The 19066-nt window shown below is 39.6% G+C and overlaps 1 protein-coding gene across 2 annotated transcripts in view; it reads left to right on the forward strand.

Moving 5' to 3' along the window:
* Positions 1-19066, forward strand: part of ARNT2 (aryl hydrocarbon receptor nuclear translocator 2) — a 107398-nt gene that overhangs the window by 14014 nt on the left and 74318 nt on the right. For both annotated transcript variants that reach the window (XM_040600654.1, XM_040600655.1), the window contains exons 2-3: positions 11785-11896; positions 17996-18043. In XM_040600654.1, the coding sequence (XP_040456588.1) occupies positions 11785-11896; positions 17996-18043 (160 nt within the window). The remainder of the gene's footprint in view (positions 1-11784; positions 11897-17995; positions 18044-19066) is intronic.

Raw genomic sequence — 19066 nt, forward strand, 5'->3', positions numbered from 1 at the left:
TTTTTGAAATTGAGTTAAACGTGTTTTTTTCCCCCTGCAGTTTTCAGACAGAGAATGTTGCATTAGAAATTACGAGGAAAGGGAGCAGTACTAAGCCACACCCTATTTTTAGAAGATGTTTTGTGATGAGTAGTGATATTCTTTTTAGGGTGTTTCACACAGATATTCTTGGTAATAAATTGGGATGTGGAAACACCTGAAAGGCCAATTAATTATCGTAACATCAAATAAGCATCATTTGCTTGTTGATCAAGCAGAACTGAAGTCATTAGTGCTATCAATAAAGTATTTAATGAAAACAATAGCATTCTGATTACCCAACAGTGCCCAAGGACACTGTAAATATACTGATAATTAAGTATTTGGTAATGCAAGTTGCTGTTCTGAATGAAATATAGAATTAACATATCCTTCTGAGGCACACTTAAAAAAAATCTTTGTAATAATAAAGGCATTTGAAGGGCATGAGTAAGTAATTTCCAATGAATGATTTAAGTCAGAGTGGTCTAAATTTTACATCCACGTAGCTGGACTTTGTTTTTCTTGAGCTTTCTGCGGCTGGTGGGGTGTGGGTGTCTCTGTACAGCTCTTTGACCTTAATTTGGTCCCTGGCTTGCAGGGTGGCTCCTGGGCCACCACCACAGCAGCAGTGGTTGGTTTAGTCTCATGTAGTTTGGCAGTCACCACTTGCTCAGAAATAGTCCTGCTTATGAGCTCCTCTGCGACTTGGCTCAATAAGACAACTACCAGCGATGATTTCTCCTGGTGATTGACTCCTGGTCTGTTGTAGTAGGCAGGTCAGGTGCAATATACCACTTCTGTCTTGGTCTTGCTCCTTGGATTTTCAAATTTTTAAATTTAGGATAAATCTTATAAATACTTGCACCCATGAACTTAATGCTTACTGTGCTTGTCCACCTCAATGAAAACGGATTATAAGAATATTTATGTGAAACAATTCTAAGAGGGAACCAGGAATGAGTTAATTCGCAAAAACATCTCTGCTCATTATTTAAGAAATATCTCGTCACAGTTCTTCCACCTTAAACTAAAAGTTGCAGTCATAAATACTGCCTTGCATGCTCATGAAATCTGATCGCTGGCTTCGATTGTAGTTAACAGAAAACAGGGTCAAGAATCAAGTTATGTTGGCTTTCAAGTCAACTAAAATTACTTTCATGTGAATTCTGTGCATTTCTGGGTAGAGGGGAAAAGTGAAATAGTTGAGAGAAGGCTTGGATTCCTAGGAAAGCTAGGCTACCTCTGATCTGCATTTGATTAAGATAAATTTTGGTCAGTGTTGTAGGCAGATTTATTGCCCATTACCTGTATTTATTTGCATATTTATAGCTATTCAGTATGTTTTATATAGCTGATAGGAGTTAGAGCACTGTCAACTTGTTACGATATAAACTCTGAAGAACACAGTATTGATCTCATGAGGTTTTTCTTGTGTATACAATTGCAAGTGTTTTAATAGCACTTTCAAAACAATTTCTGCAAATTGGCAGTTGAACTTGTACATGAACAAAATAGATATGCGATCAGGCAGTGATATTTGCTTGAAATCTAAACTAGCTTCTATAGCTGGAAAAAAAATTTGCTAGATAGGTAGTAAAAAGCCAGACTTCTCGATAGAAGGTAATAGAAATAGTATTTTAAAATAAGTAATTCAAAGATGAATGAATAAAAATGAAGTATCAAATGATGAGATAAACTACTGAGCTAAACTATCTGCACTCATGGTTACTATTTATTTATCATAAAACATAGGAATATGCATAGGAATTTGTAAAAGGATGTTAGCTTGTAAATGCCTTTTGACAATTATCTTGTAGAACAGGGAAATAAGATGAGGAGTTTGGGGAAGGACAAATAGCAATGATATAAGACTAGTAATCGTTGATCTAGAGCAAGGGCATACTATGGAAAATGGTCGATTTGATTGTTAATGAAATAATAGTGGTAGTTGGCTAATTTCTTACCTTTGTAGAAGAAGCACACTTGAGAAATGTTGTCCCCTCTGCTTATGAAATAAAACCTGGCTGTCCTATCCCAAAAGAAAGATTTTTCAAGCCCAGCATGCCTTTTCTCGCACTGGCCAAAAGCAGGTACTTGGAGGAGTATGAAATCACAGCATGCACGTACGGTGCTTCCCCTGGGTACCTTCCCACCCTCCAGCCATGTGTGACCTGGAGGCTTCTTGAGCCAGGCATGACATTTGTATTTTGTAGCACTCAGTGGATTTCTTTTTCGCGGTTTTGAGCAGGCTCTACTAAAACCCATTAACTTCTACCATCCACAGCTTCCCATTGCAGGGAGTTTAGGGCATCCAGATGTAGTTGTAGCTGGTCAGGAAGGGTTGGCAAAAGTAGGGAGGGAGCAGGAAGATAAAAATGGTGAAAAAGGGCAAGCTGTGGGACAGTTTGATGGTAGCTGAAATAATTTCACCTTGCTTTTAAGGAGTAGACAGACTTGGTGTAGCTCCCAGGAGGGGACAAGTGACACAATGGCAGAAGGGATCTAGGTTTAACTGTTCTGGTTTATACAAGTACATGTATCACGAGGACGGCCAGCAAGGGACATGATGTTGAGCAAGGCAGAAAATGCGAAATTGTTGGGTGAAAGGATTTTTCTTTCTGTGTAGACAGAAGCCAAATCTCGGCAAGTCTTAGCAATGCAGAGGCAAATGCAACAGCGCTTGGCCGTGGCTGGAATCACAGCAGAGCTGATGGTATGGTGTTCTGGGTTGTCTTTTTAACTTGCACAAATTGAATTTTCCCGTTGGCTCTTTGCTTTTTTACTGAGCAACCAAGCCATTTTAGTAAACAATTAGTGATAATCTTATGGGGCAGGGCCATGTGCAGGTATTTTGCTTAATTCAGTGTTATTGTGTCTGGCTGTAGCTTGTCTTGCAGCTTCCACTTCACCTCCTGGTGTTTTACTGGATGAAAGACAGCAAGTGTTCTGTTTTTAAAAAGGGAAAAAAATGTCCTGTACGTGAATTTCTAATTGAATGCCAACCAAAACAAGCTAAATGAAGGAAACTTGTTAAATGAAGAGTTAACGGACTGAGCGTGATCTGTCTCTGAGAAACTTGAAGGAAAATCATTACACTTTATTATTTTTTCATCGTGTTTGTTTGCCCAGGCTGGGTGTGTGCTTCTACACTTTTTGTGAGTTCATTAATGGGTTAGCTTTGGCCACTTCTGCATAACAGAACAACCATATACGGTATTTGCTAGTTCTGATGCTAAGTAAAAATTATGGAAAATAACTTTGAATGTTACCTTCTGTTTCTTGCACACAACTTGTAATTATGCAGTTATTTTTGGCAAATACAAAATGTCAGAGAAGGAGGGAGGATCACCATTCATTTCAAATGGAAATGATGCATAGTTTGGGTAGCTTAGTTTTTTGGTGATTTGTTTAGTAATTTTGCCACATGTCACTAATATCAACTGAAGTAACATCAATAAAACCAGGGCAAATGAAGGCAGAAAAAAGTGAAGAACTGTGTTGTATTAGTGCATGGCCATGTATATAATGGCTTAAAACCAGGTAGGGTCACATTCAGACAGCATAAATGATCCTGCAGCTTCAAGTTGACTGCAGCTTCACTGTGACGCTTCATGTAAGCTAAGGACCTGCCTATCTTCTTTTAATAAAGGTTCCATCAATCCTGAAACAGCCTTTCAAAGCCAGATTTTCATCCTCTCTGCAAACTGGCCTTGTAGGTGCCTTACTTCCCTGCCCAATTTGCATGTGCACTTTCCTACTTGTGACTATACCCGTGAGACTTGCAAAGTGTTGGAGGCTCAGGCTGTTTTCGGCGCAAGAGTCCAGGTCCTTGGATTTGCTTCTAGCCCACTTTTCAGTGTGCTTCTAGACTTCGGATGTGAGAAGTGCTTTTCTTCTAATGTGTCTGTCCGTCGTAATCATGGTGGAGATCTAGGTGCTGTTCTGCTTGAGATAAAGCCCCCACTTCTGCAGTGAGAAAGATCTCTCATATTTTAGAGATAGCTGGGCGCTTAGGTTCAGGTGACAGTCTTCAAGTTCATTCCACAGTGCAGATACAAGCCTTGGTTTAATTCTGAGGGGTTTATTATTTGCAAAGGCTGGAGACACACTTTCAGAACAAGACCCGTTAAGGCCTGTTTTTTAATCCTTTCTTCTTATTTTGAATTCCAACAACCTCTTTTTTTTGAAGGGAATGGTCATGGTTTGGCAGGACTTGTCAGCAGTCAGACATATTGGCTTACTAGAGGGAGTACAAGAAATAGTTAATCTAAGCCAGAGGCTGAAGAGATCGTGAAGATATAACAGGGAAGTATGAATGAGAAGTGGAAAAATAGCCAAGGAAAAATGCGTGGGTGTGTGTGAGAAGGTGAATTGGTACCATGTTGTTTGTCAGAAAGATAGAAGGAATGAAGAAGCAGTTACCCTTTCCCTTCTTCCCAGCCTAACCTTAGACAGTAATGTCTGCACTTCAAGTTGAATTTTTACTCTATAACAATCTGCAGTAGGGGCAGAGGTGTGACTCCAGGTCTTCTGGATCATACTAAAGGCCATTCTGAGTTTATTCAGTTGTATATGGGTTGCTGGTCATTCAGGCAGAGAAGACCTAGGCAGTGAGCACTCATGCGGTCTGCGTCCTTTTCTTATGCCCTGACGTCTGTGGAAATTGTGCCCTGACCACAGACCACTGGAATGAACAAAGTTATTGGCATGAAAATTGGAAATAAACATAATAAGTATTGTAAAGTAGCACTTAAAAGCACTTGGGAGTACTGTATGAAATAATTTTTGATGTTACAGATCGTAAGACTGATGTTTCCACTAAAGAGGTTTTGGATGCCGTGCTTTCTGCATGCCTAGTTTTGGATGCTCTAGAGGACCCCGATTTTCAGTGTTGGCTTCTTATCCTGCAGGGATCTGTCTCACATTGTCTCTCAAGCTGAGCACTTAAAGCAAGAATTCCCCTAAAGTCAACCAAAACTCTCTTTGTCAAGGTCTACTTCTAACTCTTGTGCCTGCATCCCCCCTTCTTTTGCACATCTCCATGGTGTTGAACTGCAGGGCATGCAAAAATGTATGGTTTGTACTGGGATTTCAGGGCTCCACAAATGGGTTGTATGGACACAACAGTGAAGTGTGGAGGCACTGTAGAGGATTTCACCTCTTTGGCTTCAAAACTTGGTCTCCCAGTTTACTGGTGGGACATATGGTAGGTATCTCTTAAATCTGTCACATTGCAGTAACTTGGGCATCTGCTTCAGTGACAGCAGAAAAGGCAGCGAGTGAGATAACTAGATCTGGCCTCTAGACCACCCATTAGGCCACTCTCTTAAATGGTTGTTCCCCCAAGATGATCAGCTTAATTGCATCATCTCCCCTCCTCTTAGTGTATACTTAACATTTCCCTGTGATGCAGATGGATGATGAAACTCTGGTTTTAATTTTAAAAAAGGGAGTGTTTCTCTAGTAACTACTCACTGTATGCCCTAATTTTTGTTCAAGATATAGGGGGGTCCCCCCCTATACCCCGAAGTATGGGGCATTGTGGTGGAAAGGAAAGTTTTTAATTAAGTAAGATCTATATATTATTCATAAAAGCCTTCCCTATCTTAGTAGCTGTTTCCAGAACCTAAATGGTTAAAGTAGAAAATGTTAGTAATTTTGCTGCAAATAAATTGATCAGTATGCAAGACGGTTGTCACCGGCTGAATCATGGTCCACAGTTAAGGTAAACAGATCTGTGATGACATTTTCTGAGCAGAATACCAATGCTGCTACATTTCTTCCCAGAGGTTTCTGACACTTCTTATATGCGGATAAAATTTCTCTTCAGGAAGGTTTTGTTCACAGCAAAGAAATAGCATCTTTGTAAGAGTCTTTCTTAAAGGTGGGATTTATTATATTTCGTGATTTTTTTTGTTGTTGTTGTTATTGTAATTCTGTTAAGAGCATGGAAAGGAATGTTTCTGCTTTTCTGCATAACCTCTCTGTACAGTAGATCTTTCTGATGTGGAGTCTATTTAAAGTATCTGGCAATGGAATGCAAGTAAAATAGTATTAACAGAGTTACCAGGAACAATGAAAATGTTTTATATTCTCTGAGAGTGAGCTCTGTTTTGTAATCTCTGTAGTTAACATAAAAGCAATGACTGAGTATGTAGCTAGATTTTTAGCATAGGTGTTTCTGTGAAATATTTTTGGCTACATGGTGGCTTCATATTTTCATTGGCATATTCTAAAGTAAGAGGTATGATTTAGTTTGTTCTTAAATGTCTCTGTGGCAGGCAGAAAATCCCCTTTGCAATTGACTGCAATCAAAGCCTTTTTGCTGAGATGCATCTAACCCCATATGACTTTAGGGTACGGAAAAATACATTTTCCAAAGAATTTGTTGAAATCTGCTTTTTTAGAACATTTAAAATCTCTGTGTATGATGCTGTTCATGGAAGAGGGCACGTTCGTAATTCTGTATTTAGCCTTAGATACACATTTACTTGGAGGTGATTGACATCTCAGTCATTCTGCGGATTAGCCGTTGCAAATCTGTCGTATTTGTATTGATAAAAGTAGAATCTTGTTTGTTTAATCAGATGCTGATACCTGACTTTAATCCCGTTTATTACAGTAGATACTGAAGGATAAAAAGAGCCCTGTGGAGAGCATGCTCAGTGGTACATGACATGTAATAGCAAACCTGGAACTGGTCTTTAAAAGTTAATGCTGGGGATTGAAAGTGCGTTGAAGTCTGTGAAAGCATTTCTCTGGTAGGCTTCAGATTTAAACCTGGCCCTGTCCGTGTCTGGTGTGTATAGGTGAGGGGAGTATCGCCTGGGGCGTCCCAGTGGCTGAAAATAGTGAGGCTGGTAGGATCTTTTATGAGATGGACTTACAAAGTCTTGTCATGTACAGTGTCTGGTTGTATTTCAAAGCTTCACAGCACCATGTACGTCTGTGGTTTCTGGAGAGGAGCAGAGGAGGAAGCACCATCTGTGGAGCTGTGTGATGCAGTCTGTGAAGATACCTGGTCAGAGCTGCGCTTCTCTCGGGGGGTGTCTCAGCAAGTCACAGATTTGTGTCAGAGATGAGTTAGAGCTGCATTTCAGGTGGTGGATCTGGGGTGGGGCTCAAGATTTAAAGTTTGGTTTTAAGTAAGCTGTGGTTTAATAATTCTCTGCCTGAAATAAAGAAGTCCGGGTTCATCCTGGCGTGTTGCACTGTCCATTAATGTGGCTGTGGTTCATGTGCACTTTCAAGGTATCCTTATGCAGCAGCTAGTTTGCCTTTCGTGTTTTGTTTTGTGTAGTGCACAGTAGCCGTTTTCTGTACAGATCTCTATAACAAAGTTTGGAATGAACGTGGAGTTCATTTGGAATAAATTCCTGTATTTTATCCCTGTATTTTTAAAATACATTTGCAGATTGTCTTTTATTTCAAAAAGATATCTGAATATTTTGGGGGTGACCTGCATGTGGTGCTAGAGGGAAGTGTAATATCTATGCTTGAAGCATTCAGCAGTGAAATTAAATCCAGGCAGAAATGGAGGGACTAATTCTGCTGCTTTTACATTGAGCACTGACATTGTCCCTGGATTAATATGGCTCCTCATGGATCCCCAAGATGAACATGAATATTAGCAGCAGGATCAGGCCTGGCCCAGGCATGACAGCGATAAGACAAGAGTTAGGTGTCATCAAACTGGAAGAATATCCACTGAAGACTGTGAGCGTTGTGCTTGGTTTTATTTTAATAGCATTTCTGTGTTCTTTGGCAGATATCTAGGTAATTTTCTAACTTTGAAATGAAATACTGCTTTTTTTTTTTTTTTTTTTCAGCAGAAAAGTGATTTCTGTTTAACACTAAGGAACTTGTAATTATTTTTTTTTTCAGAACGCTGCCTTGATGGTTAGAGATGCTTTTCATGAACAGTTAGCCTGACCTTGTTTTACTTTCTGAACATTATACCCTTATGCTCATGTTTTAATTTTGGGTAAAGTAAGCAATGCCTGTTTTCATTTCTGTTGGCAGAAGGAAAGTCCAATCTTGGGAAGAGAACAGCTTATTTCCTGATGTTTGTCGCTGCTGAAACACTCTGTGAACATCAGCGTTAACATGTGTCTGGACGTGGGTGTAGATGAGCCCGGAAACATGATGTTTATGATTGTTGACCCAGCATGGCCTTTTTTTTTTTTTCTTCTTAAAAATATATAACCAGCTTGATGCCTACTTCTGCCATGCTGGCTTTTGTACTAGTTCATGTTATAACAGAATAGCTTCATTTACTGTCAAGGGGCTGCCCTAAATTTATGTTGATGAAACTTGACGCGATTGCAGGTTACTTTTGTGATTTTTTTTTATATATTTATTTTTCTGTAGGTCTGTCTGATGCACGCTCTTCTTTTTTTTTTTTTTAATTACCAGCTCCCTGGAATACCTCTCTGCCACAGTATTTCTATCTGAGATTCCAGTCTATCAGTGTCTTTTCTCCTCTGTCTTGTTTCTTCCCGAAGCACGCAGACAGGTAACTTCTCAAGTGCTTAGTCAGAGAAGCAGCTGACTATTCCATCAAATTTTTTTTGTGGCTCGGACTTCCCAGATTGGCCCTCATTTTTTGCGGTAACATGTTTCTACATTTGTGACCAGCACTTCTTTATAAATGTAAAAATACCATCAAGGACCTCATCCTTTTAGATGCTTGCAGATGAGTAGAGGTGCAAGTAATTCTGGAAGCAGCTTAGATCTGTTCTGTCGTCTCCCCAAAAGTTCTTGCAGCCGGCAGCAGGGAGTTGCTCTGTTTGTAAGTAGAGTTTTTACAGCCACAGTCTAGTGCTTACACTTCTGCACAGCCGTCCAGCTTTGATGCAGCTTCCAACACCCAGTTGGCAGCAGCTGAGCCATGGGGTCACTTTGTCAGCTCTATCCCCGAAGCCCTCCTGTAGTGCTCTGGTGTCACTGTTTGTGCACCGAGAGTCTGTGTGAGGTGCTTCACTGCTGCTCTGGCTGCTCTCGCTGAGGCAGGTCAGGTTCTGGGTGCTCCATGCTCCTTGGTGGTGTTGTCCTTGGAGTTGCTTTCTTTGCTGTATTTACTAAGTGGCTTGAAAACAGACCCAACCCTCCTGGTTTCTCCATCTGCGGAACTCTAAATCTGTTGAGTCAGGAACGGAATCTTGGAAACCTGACTGCTTTTGTTAGCAGTGTATGTCCACCCTTGAGAGTCCTATGAAAGCTGCAGTAGGTCCTACAATGGCTGGTGTCTCTTTGGCATGGGAAAATCTGAAGTGGAAGGGTAAATTTGGCATCTGAGACATTGATGTGTGTGCAGGTCTGTCACACCTTTAGACTGTTGCATAATGGAAGGTCTTCTGATTTGAAGGGCCTGAAGCTTTCCTCCCTCTTAATTGAGCTTTCACGTGGATTAATGTGTGTGGATCCCCTGATTATTTTTTTTTCTTCTTGTGCTTATATCTTGGCAATGAAAACTATTGAAGACATGCTTTTTTTCCTTTGAGGTGTTTCTGGACACTGATGTAACTGAGCCTGTGGGTTGGCCATTCTTTCAGCCTTTGTTTGTTTTCTTTTTTTCTTATAAAAAGTACACAGTTTCTGTTTTTCCTTACTAATTGAAACTTGCTAATGACCCTAACCTCTCATGTCTTCATACATTAAAGGCTGAACATAAGAGCAGAAAACCAATTCATTCTGCCTAGCCACAACCACCTAAATTGGACAGGACATCAGATCAAAACTGTCTAGGGTCTCCCTGAGTCATCAGTGGTGAGAGCAAGGGACCTATAGAAAGAGTTACTCAACCAGTTCTGATGCACCTCTGAGCATGGGATGCATAGTAGTGCGGGGATGGTGCTTTGTTTCCCTTTTAGTGACTTATAAATTTACCTTAAATAATTAGCTTTGACTTTTAGACTGTTAAAAGTAGATGAATTCACCCCATGGCCTTGGTTTTTCATCAGCTTTGATTGAGGAAAAGGAGGTTACCAGGATTTCTCATCACAATTGCAAATGCTTTTTTTTTTTTTTTTTACTCTCTTAAAATACTGCTCAGAGTTGATCTGAAATTGTTTTACAATTACTACTTTAAAAAAAAAGTTCTCTCTGTGATGATCTCTACTGGCATGTGTTTCTGAGTGGCAGGGATGCTTTGCAGGTAGATTTGTTACGGTTTTTACCATGCGCTTTAATAAATGAGTGAGCAGAGCATTTCGAAATGACCTTTGATTCTATCCATGAAACGTGAGTTTGAATGTTCCAAGTGAATTACTGGCATTAGACCTCTAAGGGTACTTATTCTGGGAATAGTAATTTACCAGTTGTTTGGAAGCTCATGCTTTTATTTGTATGGAAATATGCTAATATACATTAATGTAGTGTTTCCACATAGCAGCAGCTTTAGACACAGTGGGACTTCCCATGGTGTGCTGATGTAGGCAGAGGTCTCACTGTTTGTCCTTGCACACTTTGTTGAAAAATATTAGATGAGTACTTTGCTCTGTTGCTTTTTAGTTGGAAAGGAGTTAATAAAAGTAAATGTACTAGAAGAAATTCATGAAATCAGTGAACAGATGAAATGTTATTATTTGAAATGCATAATGTTGCATAATGGATTTATAGAAAGTGTGGCAGAGATTAAGTGCTCTCCAGACATAATGAAAGAACATGGATTCCTGTTTCCATAATTTAAGTTCTTTTGTACTTATCTGTTGGAAAAAAATGGCAAGATTTTAAAACAGATTTGCTTTCCATTAGTAAATATATTTATCTGTAGCTTCATATACTCTGCCAATTCAAGAAACACAAAAAGGAAAAGCTGGAAGGAGAATGCATTTTCTTTCAAGATAATTCAATGTTGTGACTGTGGATTTTACCTGCAGAGTGAGTATATCTGCATTAAAAACGTTTTAATTGCTTACGTAGTTTACAAGAGTTGCACAGAGGCAAAACATGCTTAACCCATGGGACAGGAGGAAAGGGTATGAATACATTATATTCCACTTCTTTTGAAGTGTAATGAGCTGTTATTAATAGTTTGTAAAAGTGCTTGCCATTAGCAGTCTAAAAAACGTTGGTTAAGGTGTGCTCTTGCTGTTCCTCAAGTCAAAGTTTCGAGGTTTGAAGATCCATTAACCTGTGGCTGTACCCACAGCAGTGGCAGAGGGACCAGTATCAGCCTGGATTTCAGGTTGGGTTCTGCTTGGCAAGGCACCATGCAGAGATGCAGAAAGCCTTGGAGCTCTGCTAAGTTCAGTCTGGTCTTCAGAATGCCACCAAAATACAAAAACCAGTGTCACCTGATAATTCTTCCCTGGTCTAAACTCTTGACCCCGGTAGCAAACTGAGAAGCTTTTGAAGTTTTAGTTTTCTTGGTACCCAGGTACAATGATCCGCAGCTTCATTTGTCTTGGGAGTTCAGCTGTGCATTTCTCTACAGGACAGTTTAACTGTTGTCAAAGGTTGTTGGCCTTCATCTGACAGCCCCTCAGAGAAGTAAAATTAGAACTATTAGGTAAATCGGAATACAGAGGCACCTGTATGGCACTCATAATGGCTGTCGACAGAACTGGGCTTCTTTTAAGGGAGCTGTGAATCTGCTGGTCTTTTCATGGAGAGCTTTAGTTTTTCTTAGAAATAAAAAGGAAGGCTTTCTCTGCTTATTTTTGAAAGGACCTGTCTCTGATGTTGTCATTGCAAGTTTCTCCTTGAAGGTAATGGCTTAAAAGTTTTTTCCCCACCTCTTTCCCAACCTCTGCATTACAGAAATGGCATCAGATATTCCTGGCTCGGTGGCCTTGCCAGTGGCACCAATGGCAGGCGGACAAGTGAGAATGGCAGGATCCATGCCTTCCAGAGGGGGAAAGCGACGCTCTGGGTAAGCCATTTCTTTTTTTTTCAGGTCTGAAAATGGAAATGACTGGTATTGAAAAACTGAAAACGTTTCTGTTTATTATGTAATGTTTATGTATGTGAACTACATTATGGCTTTTTTTTTTTTTCTTCTCTTCAATGTATCTGCTCTTCCTGCAAGATCAAACTTGCTGATAAGCGTATTGTTTGTAGTTTTGCATGCTTCAAAAGACTTTCAGGTTTGGCAAAGCATCAAGAACCAGAGTTTGGATCACGTGGCTGTTGTACGTGCAATGAATGCATATTGCCTACATCTGTTTAACCTTAAAAGGGTTTATCATGTGAATGCAGGTAGTGAGATGTGTTTTTACTTGCACATGAAGACTTATCCAACTTCATCTGAAGTTTGGACTTGGAATCTCTCAAATAGAGGCCTTCTGTTAAAAAAGTGTTCTTTATAGTCCCAGGTACAGAAATAACACAAGCAGTCACTCTTCAGAGACCGTGGTCTGCAATATTCTAGGTCTCACTGGAAATGCAGCATAGTCTCCTTCTGGGAGAAAGGCCCTGAATCAAGTTCAGCCCTCACACTAGCTTGAGGGCTCTGATAAAGAAGAAAATTTGTTTTATCCAACTTCAGAGGTTGGTGTGGTGTAAGGATAGTTTTTCCACATCAGATTGCTCTGTGGCAACACATACTAATCCTGCGTTAGAACAGCATAGCAAGAGCTGCAGAGGGCAGAAAACTACTCTCCGGCATTAACAACCCACCCTGTTTTTATCAAAGGTTGATCACAAATAATGGTCTTTAAGTTCTCAGAGATACCTGATCTGAGAGTGCCTGCAAAAGAGATTGATTAGTCTTATATTTAGCCCCAAATATGACAGTGGTAGGGCTTAATGGGAATTGGTAGTGTAAGTAAAATCTTCTCTGATGGACACCTAAGGAAAAGATTTTACTCCATGTGAGAGCTACTCTAGGGATTGTTCACCAAAATACATTGCCAGTTTTAGGTGTCTGCTGGAGTCTCAGTCCTGGAATGAATTAAAAAGGGAGAGCGTGGATGTCATTTTGGAGTGGAGCTAAGTTGGTGTGAAATGAATGGTCAGGTTGGTTGTTCTGAGGGGGGGGTCCTTCAGACAGGACAATCAAGAGATTTAGCCCCACTGACTCAGCTTCATAGGCTGAGCTAGCTGTATGACTGTTAAATGAAAAAGCCTTTTCAAATCTGCACTCAAAAGAGAAAAAGTATTAACATCTTTTCGTTGCTACATAACATATATAAGCCTTTGTACTTTTGACTTGCAGGGTAGTTGATCTCTTTTTTGATCATAAACCATGTCGACTGCAAATACCAGTTTGCAAATTACAAATTACCGTTACCAAGGGTTGATGCTGCTGACTGTGAAATCTTTTGATTATATGAAATACTGACTTGGTATTAATTGAAAGCTATGCTTTAACCATTGCATTTTAAGTATCATCATCTATTTGTGAGAAAATGGAGTGGGGCGAGGGTGGGAGGAACATAAAATCAAATTATTTTGAATGTATTTAACATGCAAATGCAGTGAGTAAGTGAGTATAGATTTGCTGTTATACCCAGACGGTGGTATTTTATCTGTGCACCATAGCTCTGAACTAATAGCCCTTCTCCAAGCCTGAGCTGAGGGTGCGTTTTTTTGTTGTTGTTCAGTGTATATGTATTCAGACCTTGAGGGAAAGAATGCCTGCTGTGTCTAATTCCTCCTAGCTTCTCTTTGAACAAAGTTGCAATGAACACTTGGTCCTTTCATTACTGTCCTGGTGATACATCTTTGTACACCTAAATCCTTGGGCATTTTAGAAATGAATGCTTTGTGTCAAACATAAAGGAATGTAGCTAGTGAACACAGCCATCTTTTCCAGCTCTGGTTATCTCTGAAAATTGTTTCTTTTCTCATAATTGCTGAGGCAAGCTGGCAGAATAATTGCTGTATGGACTTGAATGTAGATCAGTTGCAACTCATTGGCTATCCAGAAGGTGTTCCTGCCGTGTAGGCATTCAGCTTCATTGACAGCTTGGAAAAATATTTTTCCTTTCTATAATTTATACCTATATTTTATAGAAAAAAGTGACAGCATAAGGTAGGGCACTGCAGTGGTCAATGACTACCTTAGATTAATGTAACATCAGTTCTTTATTTAAGACGGTTTTTCTTTAGGCTTTGCTGTATTAGAGGATATGGGGCTTTTTCACCTTCCTAGGTTATCTGTGCTTGGGGAGGGTAGGGTTAGGGGGGTTTCTTTGGTTGGTTGGTTTACAGTTGCATTGGCTTTGTTTCAGTTTGGCATATATAGTCTTGTCTTTTCTCTGAATGTAAGATCTGGGGAGATGTATCTGCTGGATATCAGTGCACCAGCCTCCCTCCCTGGTCGTACCCCCCAATATTGTACAGAACAAAAGGCTGTAGTACAGATCCCCGTCTGCCTCTCAGCTGCATCTGCTTCTCATCAGTCCTGCCTGCCCCCTTCCTACGCTGTATAATCATGGCAAGCCACCTTTTGACATTTCTTGGGATTTTTACATAATAATTTTGTTGCAGTGTTTGCATCTTCTCCCTCTCGAATTTTTTTAACCTGTGCAGGACCACCTTGCTGGAGGGTGTTGAGTTTTTGTGGGTTTTTCTGGCATGAAAATGATTCTAATTAAAACCAAGCAATTTTAAAATATAGTTTTGTCACAGTATTTATGGTACACACACATCTTTTGAGGAAGATCTATTTTAACAGGTACCTTATACATCAGGGTTTTTTTACGATTGATGTGAACTGTATGAAAGAGAAAAACAAGATTTATGCTGTCTCTTCAAAACAAAAGAGCATAGTGCAGCTCTTTTTTAAAGTCTCTTTTTAATGGGAATTTTAAATTAAGATAAAAGATACTCTTTCTGAAACTTCTGAAATGATGTAATTTGTCTTCTTGGAGGCTGCTTCTACTGTTCAGCTAATGTGCAATATATTCTATCTAAAGAGAAGACCTTATCTGTCAGGGTATGAGAAGTTTGTTGGAATATTAATTTTATGTGTTCTGCTGTGTTTTGCTAAACGTTACAACTGATTCCCCATCTTTCATTCCGCTTTGCTATAAAGCAGACACAGTAGTTCAGTCAGGACATTGGAATCAATGGCTTTATACCTGAGATTTTTTTTCATGTTTTGAAGGGTTTTTCTCATTTTTCACAGTGGAATGTAAAATTAGGAAACATGTTTATTAAGAAAGATGGGACAGAGATACACTTGCTGTTGTATTTTTACAAGTATTGACATTTTTAATGAGCTTTATGTTTAATTTCTTTTTTTTTAATAATCTTGCATTTGGAATAAAGGCAATGTCTTTAGGCATTTTAACAAAGCAAAGGCATTATTTAAAGATTTAGTCTGCTATAGTATGGTATTGCACCCTGGGCACTCTGATTCTGCCGTGATGAGCCCACTATAAATGCGGTAGGTATCACCTATGGATATTAACCCATTAAGAACTTATAAGATGAGAAGCTGATATCCAGCCATCTAGATAAATAGGTGTGGTAGTCCTGCTTACTCCTTTGGAAGTACGTATACCGTGTGAGCAACAGCATCAAGCCTTAAACTGTTACCGGCTTCTCTGTAATTCTCTGCCTTATATTCCAGTAATGACAGACTAGACTAAATGCAGTAGAGCTAATATTTGATTTTGGGGGGAAAATCCATCTCTTAGCACTCAGTTGGAGTATTTGGCTGGAAGCTAAGAAAATCTATCAAGGCATGGAATCTCAATGCATTGGAGGGGAAGGAAAGGAGTAACAAAATTAATCTACTCCCAAATTAAAGCAGTGTCTTATTAAATGCCTGAAGAAAAGGCTCTTCCCCATAGGCATATATCTTTTCTGCGGCCCTTTTCCCCGAGTTTGGAACTGGAGGTTTCTCTCAGTTGTATTTCGGTTGGCAGTGAATCCAGTGAAGGATGTGCTTGACATGATGCTTTTGTGAGTGTTTTCAAGTGGAGCCAGCCCAGTAGGTAGGAACAGTGGAATTGAAATAACTCAGAAGTTTGTTCTGGAATGGCACCTATAGGCACGTTACTATATGTAGGGAAGAAGCAGGTAGGTAAGAGGAGACCTTCAGCTAGATGGTTATGTGTAAATGTTGAATTGCTGGGAGTATTGTATATGCAGCAGGTCTTGCGAAATCCAGGCTGCTGGTGCCAGCGCTGAAGGCCATGTTTGGGGTGACAGGTAGTGGCATGTCAGCTCAGACCCGTGGCACGAGTGAGGGTGCTGGCTGCTGGAGGGTGGCGGCGTTCTGCACAAAGTGCCTGAGACATTGCTGATTTTCAAACTGGATTTGGTGGTAACTAGGTGAGCAAAAATGAAATTTATAGTGAAAATGACGATTGTGTGAAACTTAACCAAATTAAACAGATGTCTTTTTGTAAGGCTTTTGGGGGAAAATGGTTTTCTTTCTGCTTCGTCCAGAAATGAATAAACACTCTTACCATCTGGAGAATGTTGTTGTGACTTTTCTAATACCACTTCCAATTCCTGTGCTTATTTGCTGCCCTTGTCCTGATTGTACATAGATTGCTGTGATTCAGGCACATCTTTTGTGGACCAGTCTGTCTTGGTTATCAGAGTTAGGAAGCAAGGCAGTACTGCCTGAATGGCACTCATACTTCTCTATGCTGATGTAGTTTTAGAGTGCCTTTTTACATCATTGTTCCCACACTCTGAACATGGAAATCATTAATTTTTAATTGGGAGGGATTAATTTTTTACTGAGGTAAATATTAGTGTCACTTTGGAGGGTTTTTGCTTTTAATATGACTTACATCTGTTGTTAATATGAAGAGTGTTGGAGACATGGAATCCATAATTGTATGACATTTTATTACACTGAAATGTAAGAAAGCTGAGTGTAACAGAACCCCGACAAAACTGTGTAACAAAACTACGATTTCCTATCTACTCAAATTTAAGTGACTGATCAAGGTCTGTATATCATACCAGTGTATTTTCTCATTAAAATAAATACACTAATACAATAATTTTGTATGATAATTTTGTATCAGCTTGGTTCTTAGTCTCCGTTAATGGCAGAGTCACCCCCTTGTAATTGGGGTATACATTTGTCCACCTCTTTTTAAAGGTATAAAAGTGTATAAAATGCTTTGGAAATTATGCTATTGCATAACTTTGTAATGACTTAATATCAGTGGGAAGGAGACAATCACACTGCCTAACATAGGAAACTAATTTAGGTGGCTAATTTAGGAAGTTAATCTTCCTACTCTCTCTGTTTATGATGTGAAGAAAGAAATTCCTGGTTTTTGTGGCTCCCTGGAGGAGCCTAACTGGAGGGCTGGGATTTGGCCCAAGGAAGAGCTCATCTCTTCCGCTGACTTAAGAAGAAGGTCTGGGACATAAACCAGGTAAGTCAGGTGCATGGTAGCCCCATCGGTCATTTTAATAATGACCACAGGAATACCACGAAGTAGTTGCCAACTGCAGACTGGCTGGTACTTCGTGTGAAGTGATCGGTAATATAGGGCAAGTCTAAAGAATGTACCCCGGTTACAGTCAATAGTGGTGACGTAGATAATCCTCTTAGCAGAGAGGCTGTGAGTTTATTCTGCTCTTTCTCTAACATGCTTTCTTTAGACCGGGGCAAAAATAGTGGCCTGATGTTTATTATAAGGTACAGCATTAGAACTTTATTTTCTTTAGCCTTAATTTCGGTCCTCTAACATAAAGTCCCCACTAATTTCTGTAAACTCCTATCAGGCCTAAGAGATATTACTTCTGACTATCTCACAAGAACTGCATTTGTTTAGTATTTCCTTTTATTTGTTCATTTTAACAGTGCAGATTTCAGTGGAGAACAGTGATTAATTATTTTTTTAAAAAAACTTGTACTCCTTGTATTCCTAGCAAGCTGATGAACTACTTTTAGGGGGTCTGGAGAATATGAGCAAGACTGGAATCTACAGTTGTTAACACCTCCAGTCAAAATATAAATCAAACAAGGTTGATAACTGCTGGCTTGAATGTTTGTGTCACCATTGCCAACGTCACAATTACTGATATGGAAATCTTGCTTTTATAGAATGGACTTTGATGATGAAGATGGGGAGGGACCCAGCAAATTTTCAAGGTGAGCATTTACAAAGAGTTGGCTGAATCACTGGCTTCTTTCAGTGGAGAACGACGGCTGTCTCACTACTGATGTTTTAAAGTCAATATGAATATGGCTGAAGAGATTGCCAACAACCTGACCCAAATTCTAGTTACTGTTTTTATCAGCTTCCACTGCAAATTAGGCATCCTGGCAGAAATCTGCCTAATGTAGTTACTGGCTTACAAAACTAACAGTATGTGTCATAATTTTGCTCTGCAGCTATGTCAAATGAGAAAATTTGTGATTTGTAGCTTATTTCAACTGCTGTAGATGAACTTTGGTTATTTGGCATTGCTGAAGTTGTCTTTCTGCCACTGAAAATGAATTACATTTTGAATTTATTTCAGATGTTAACTGCTTGTTAAGACAATATGACAGAGGTGTGGATTGTTGGGTTTTTTTTAAGATTAAAGGTCATTATGTATCATTAGGTGTAACTGAATAGTGAAACTTGCCAAAATAAATGTTAATTACCATGGAATAGGCTAGGCTAGAAATAAAAGCAAACATTAAAGCATCGTTGCCATTTTTTCACTTTTCCTTTTTTTGGTCACACTGCATTTTTTTCATTAGAAACCCCAGCAGCTGCAGTGAGGAGCACATAACTTTGAGGCCTACAGATAACCGCTGATTATCCAAATTTTAACGGCAGCTCTGTAGCAGCAACCGTATTGAAACACAGCTGTCACCATAGGGTTTTAACAAGATCTTCCTAGTCAGTCTGAAAGATAAGTACGCTGAAGATGTGTTGTAATGCTGTACCATAACCTACTGGACAAGACCAGCAGCACCCCTGTTTAGCTGATGTCATTTACAGAAAGGATATTCCAGTCTCAGGTGTTAAAACTAGTGATCTGAGGGCTAGTTCTAATGTTTGCTAGAAGACATACGTTAAGGGAACAAGATTTGTGATGAATGTGACCTGGTTTGTGCCTGCGTAAGTGTCAGGGTTTCAAGGCACACTGGTGCATGTGCACTGGTCAATCTCCATCCTGGCTT

This window comes from Falco naumanni, chromosome 7, assembly GCF_017639655.2.
Source record: "Falco naumanni isolate bFalNau1 chromosome 7, bFalNau1.pat, whole genome shotgun sequence".
Taxonomy (NCBI): domain Eukaryota; kingdom Metazoa; phylum Chordata; class Aves; order Falconiformes; family Falconidae; genus Falco; species Falco naumanni.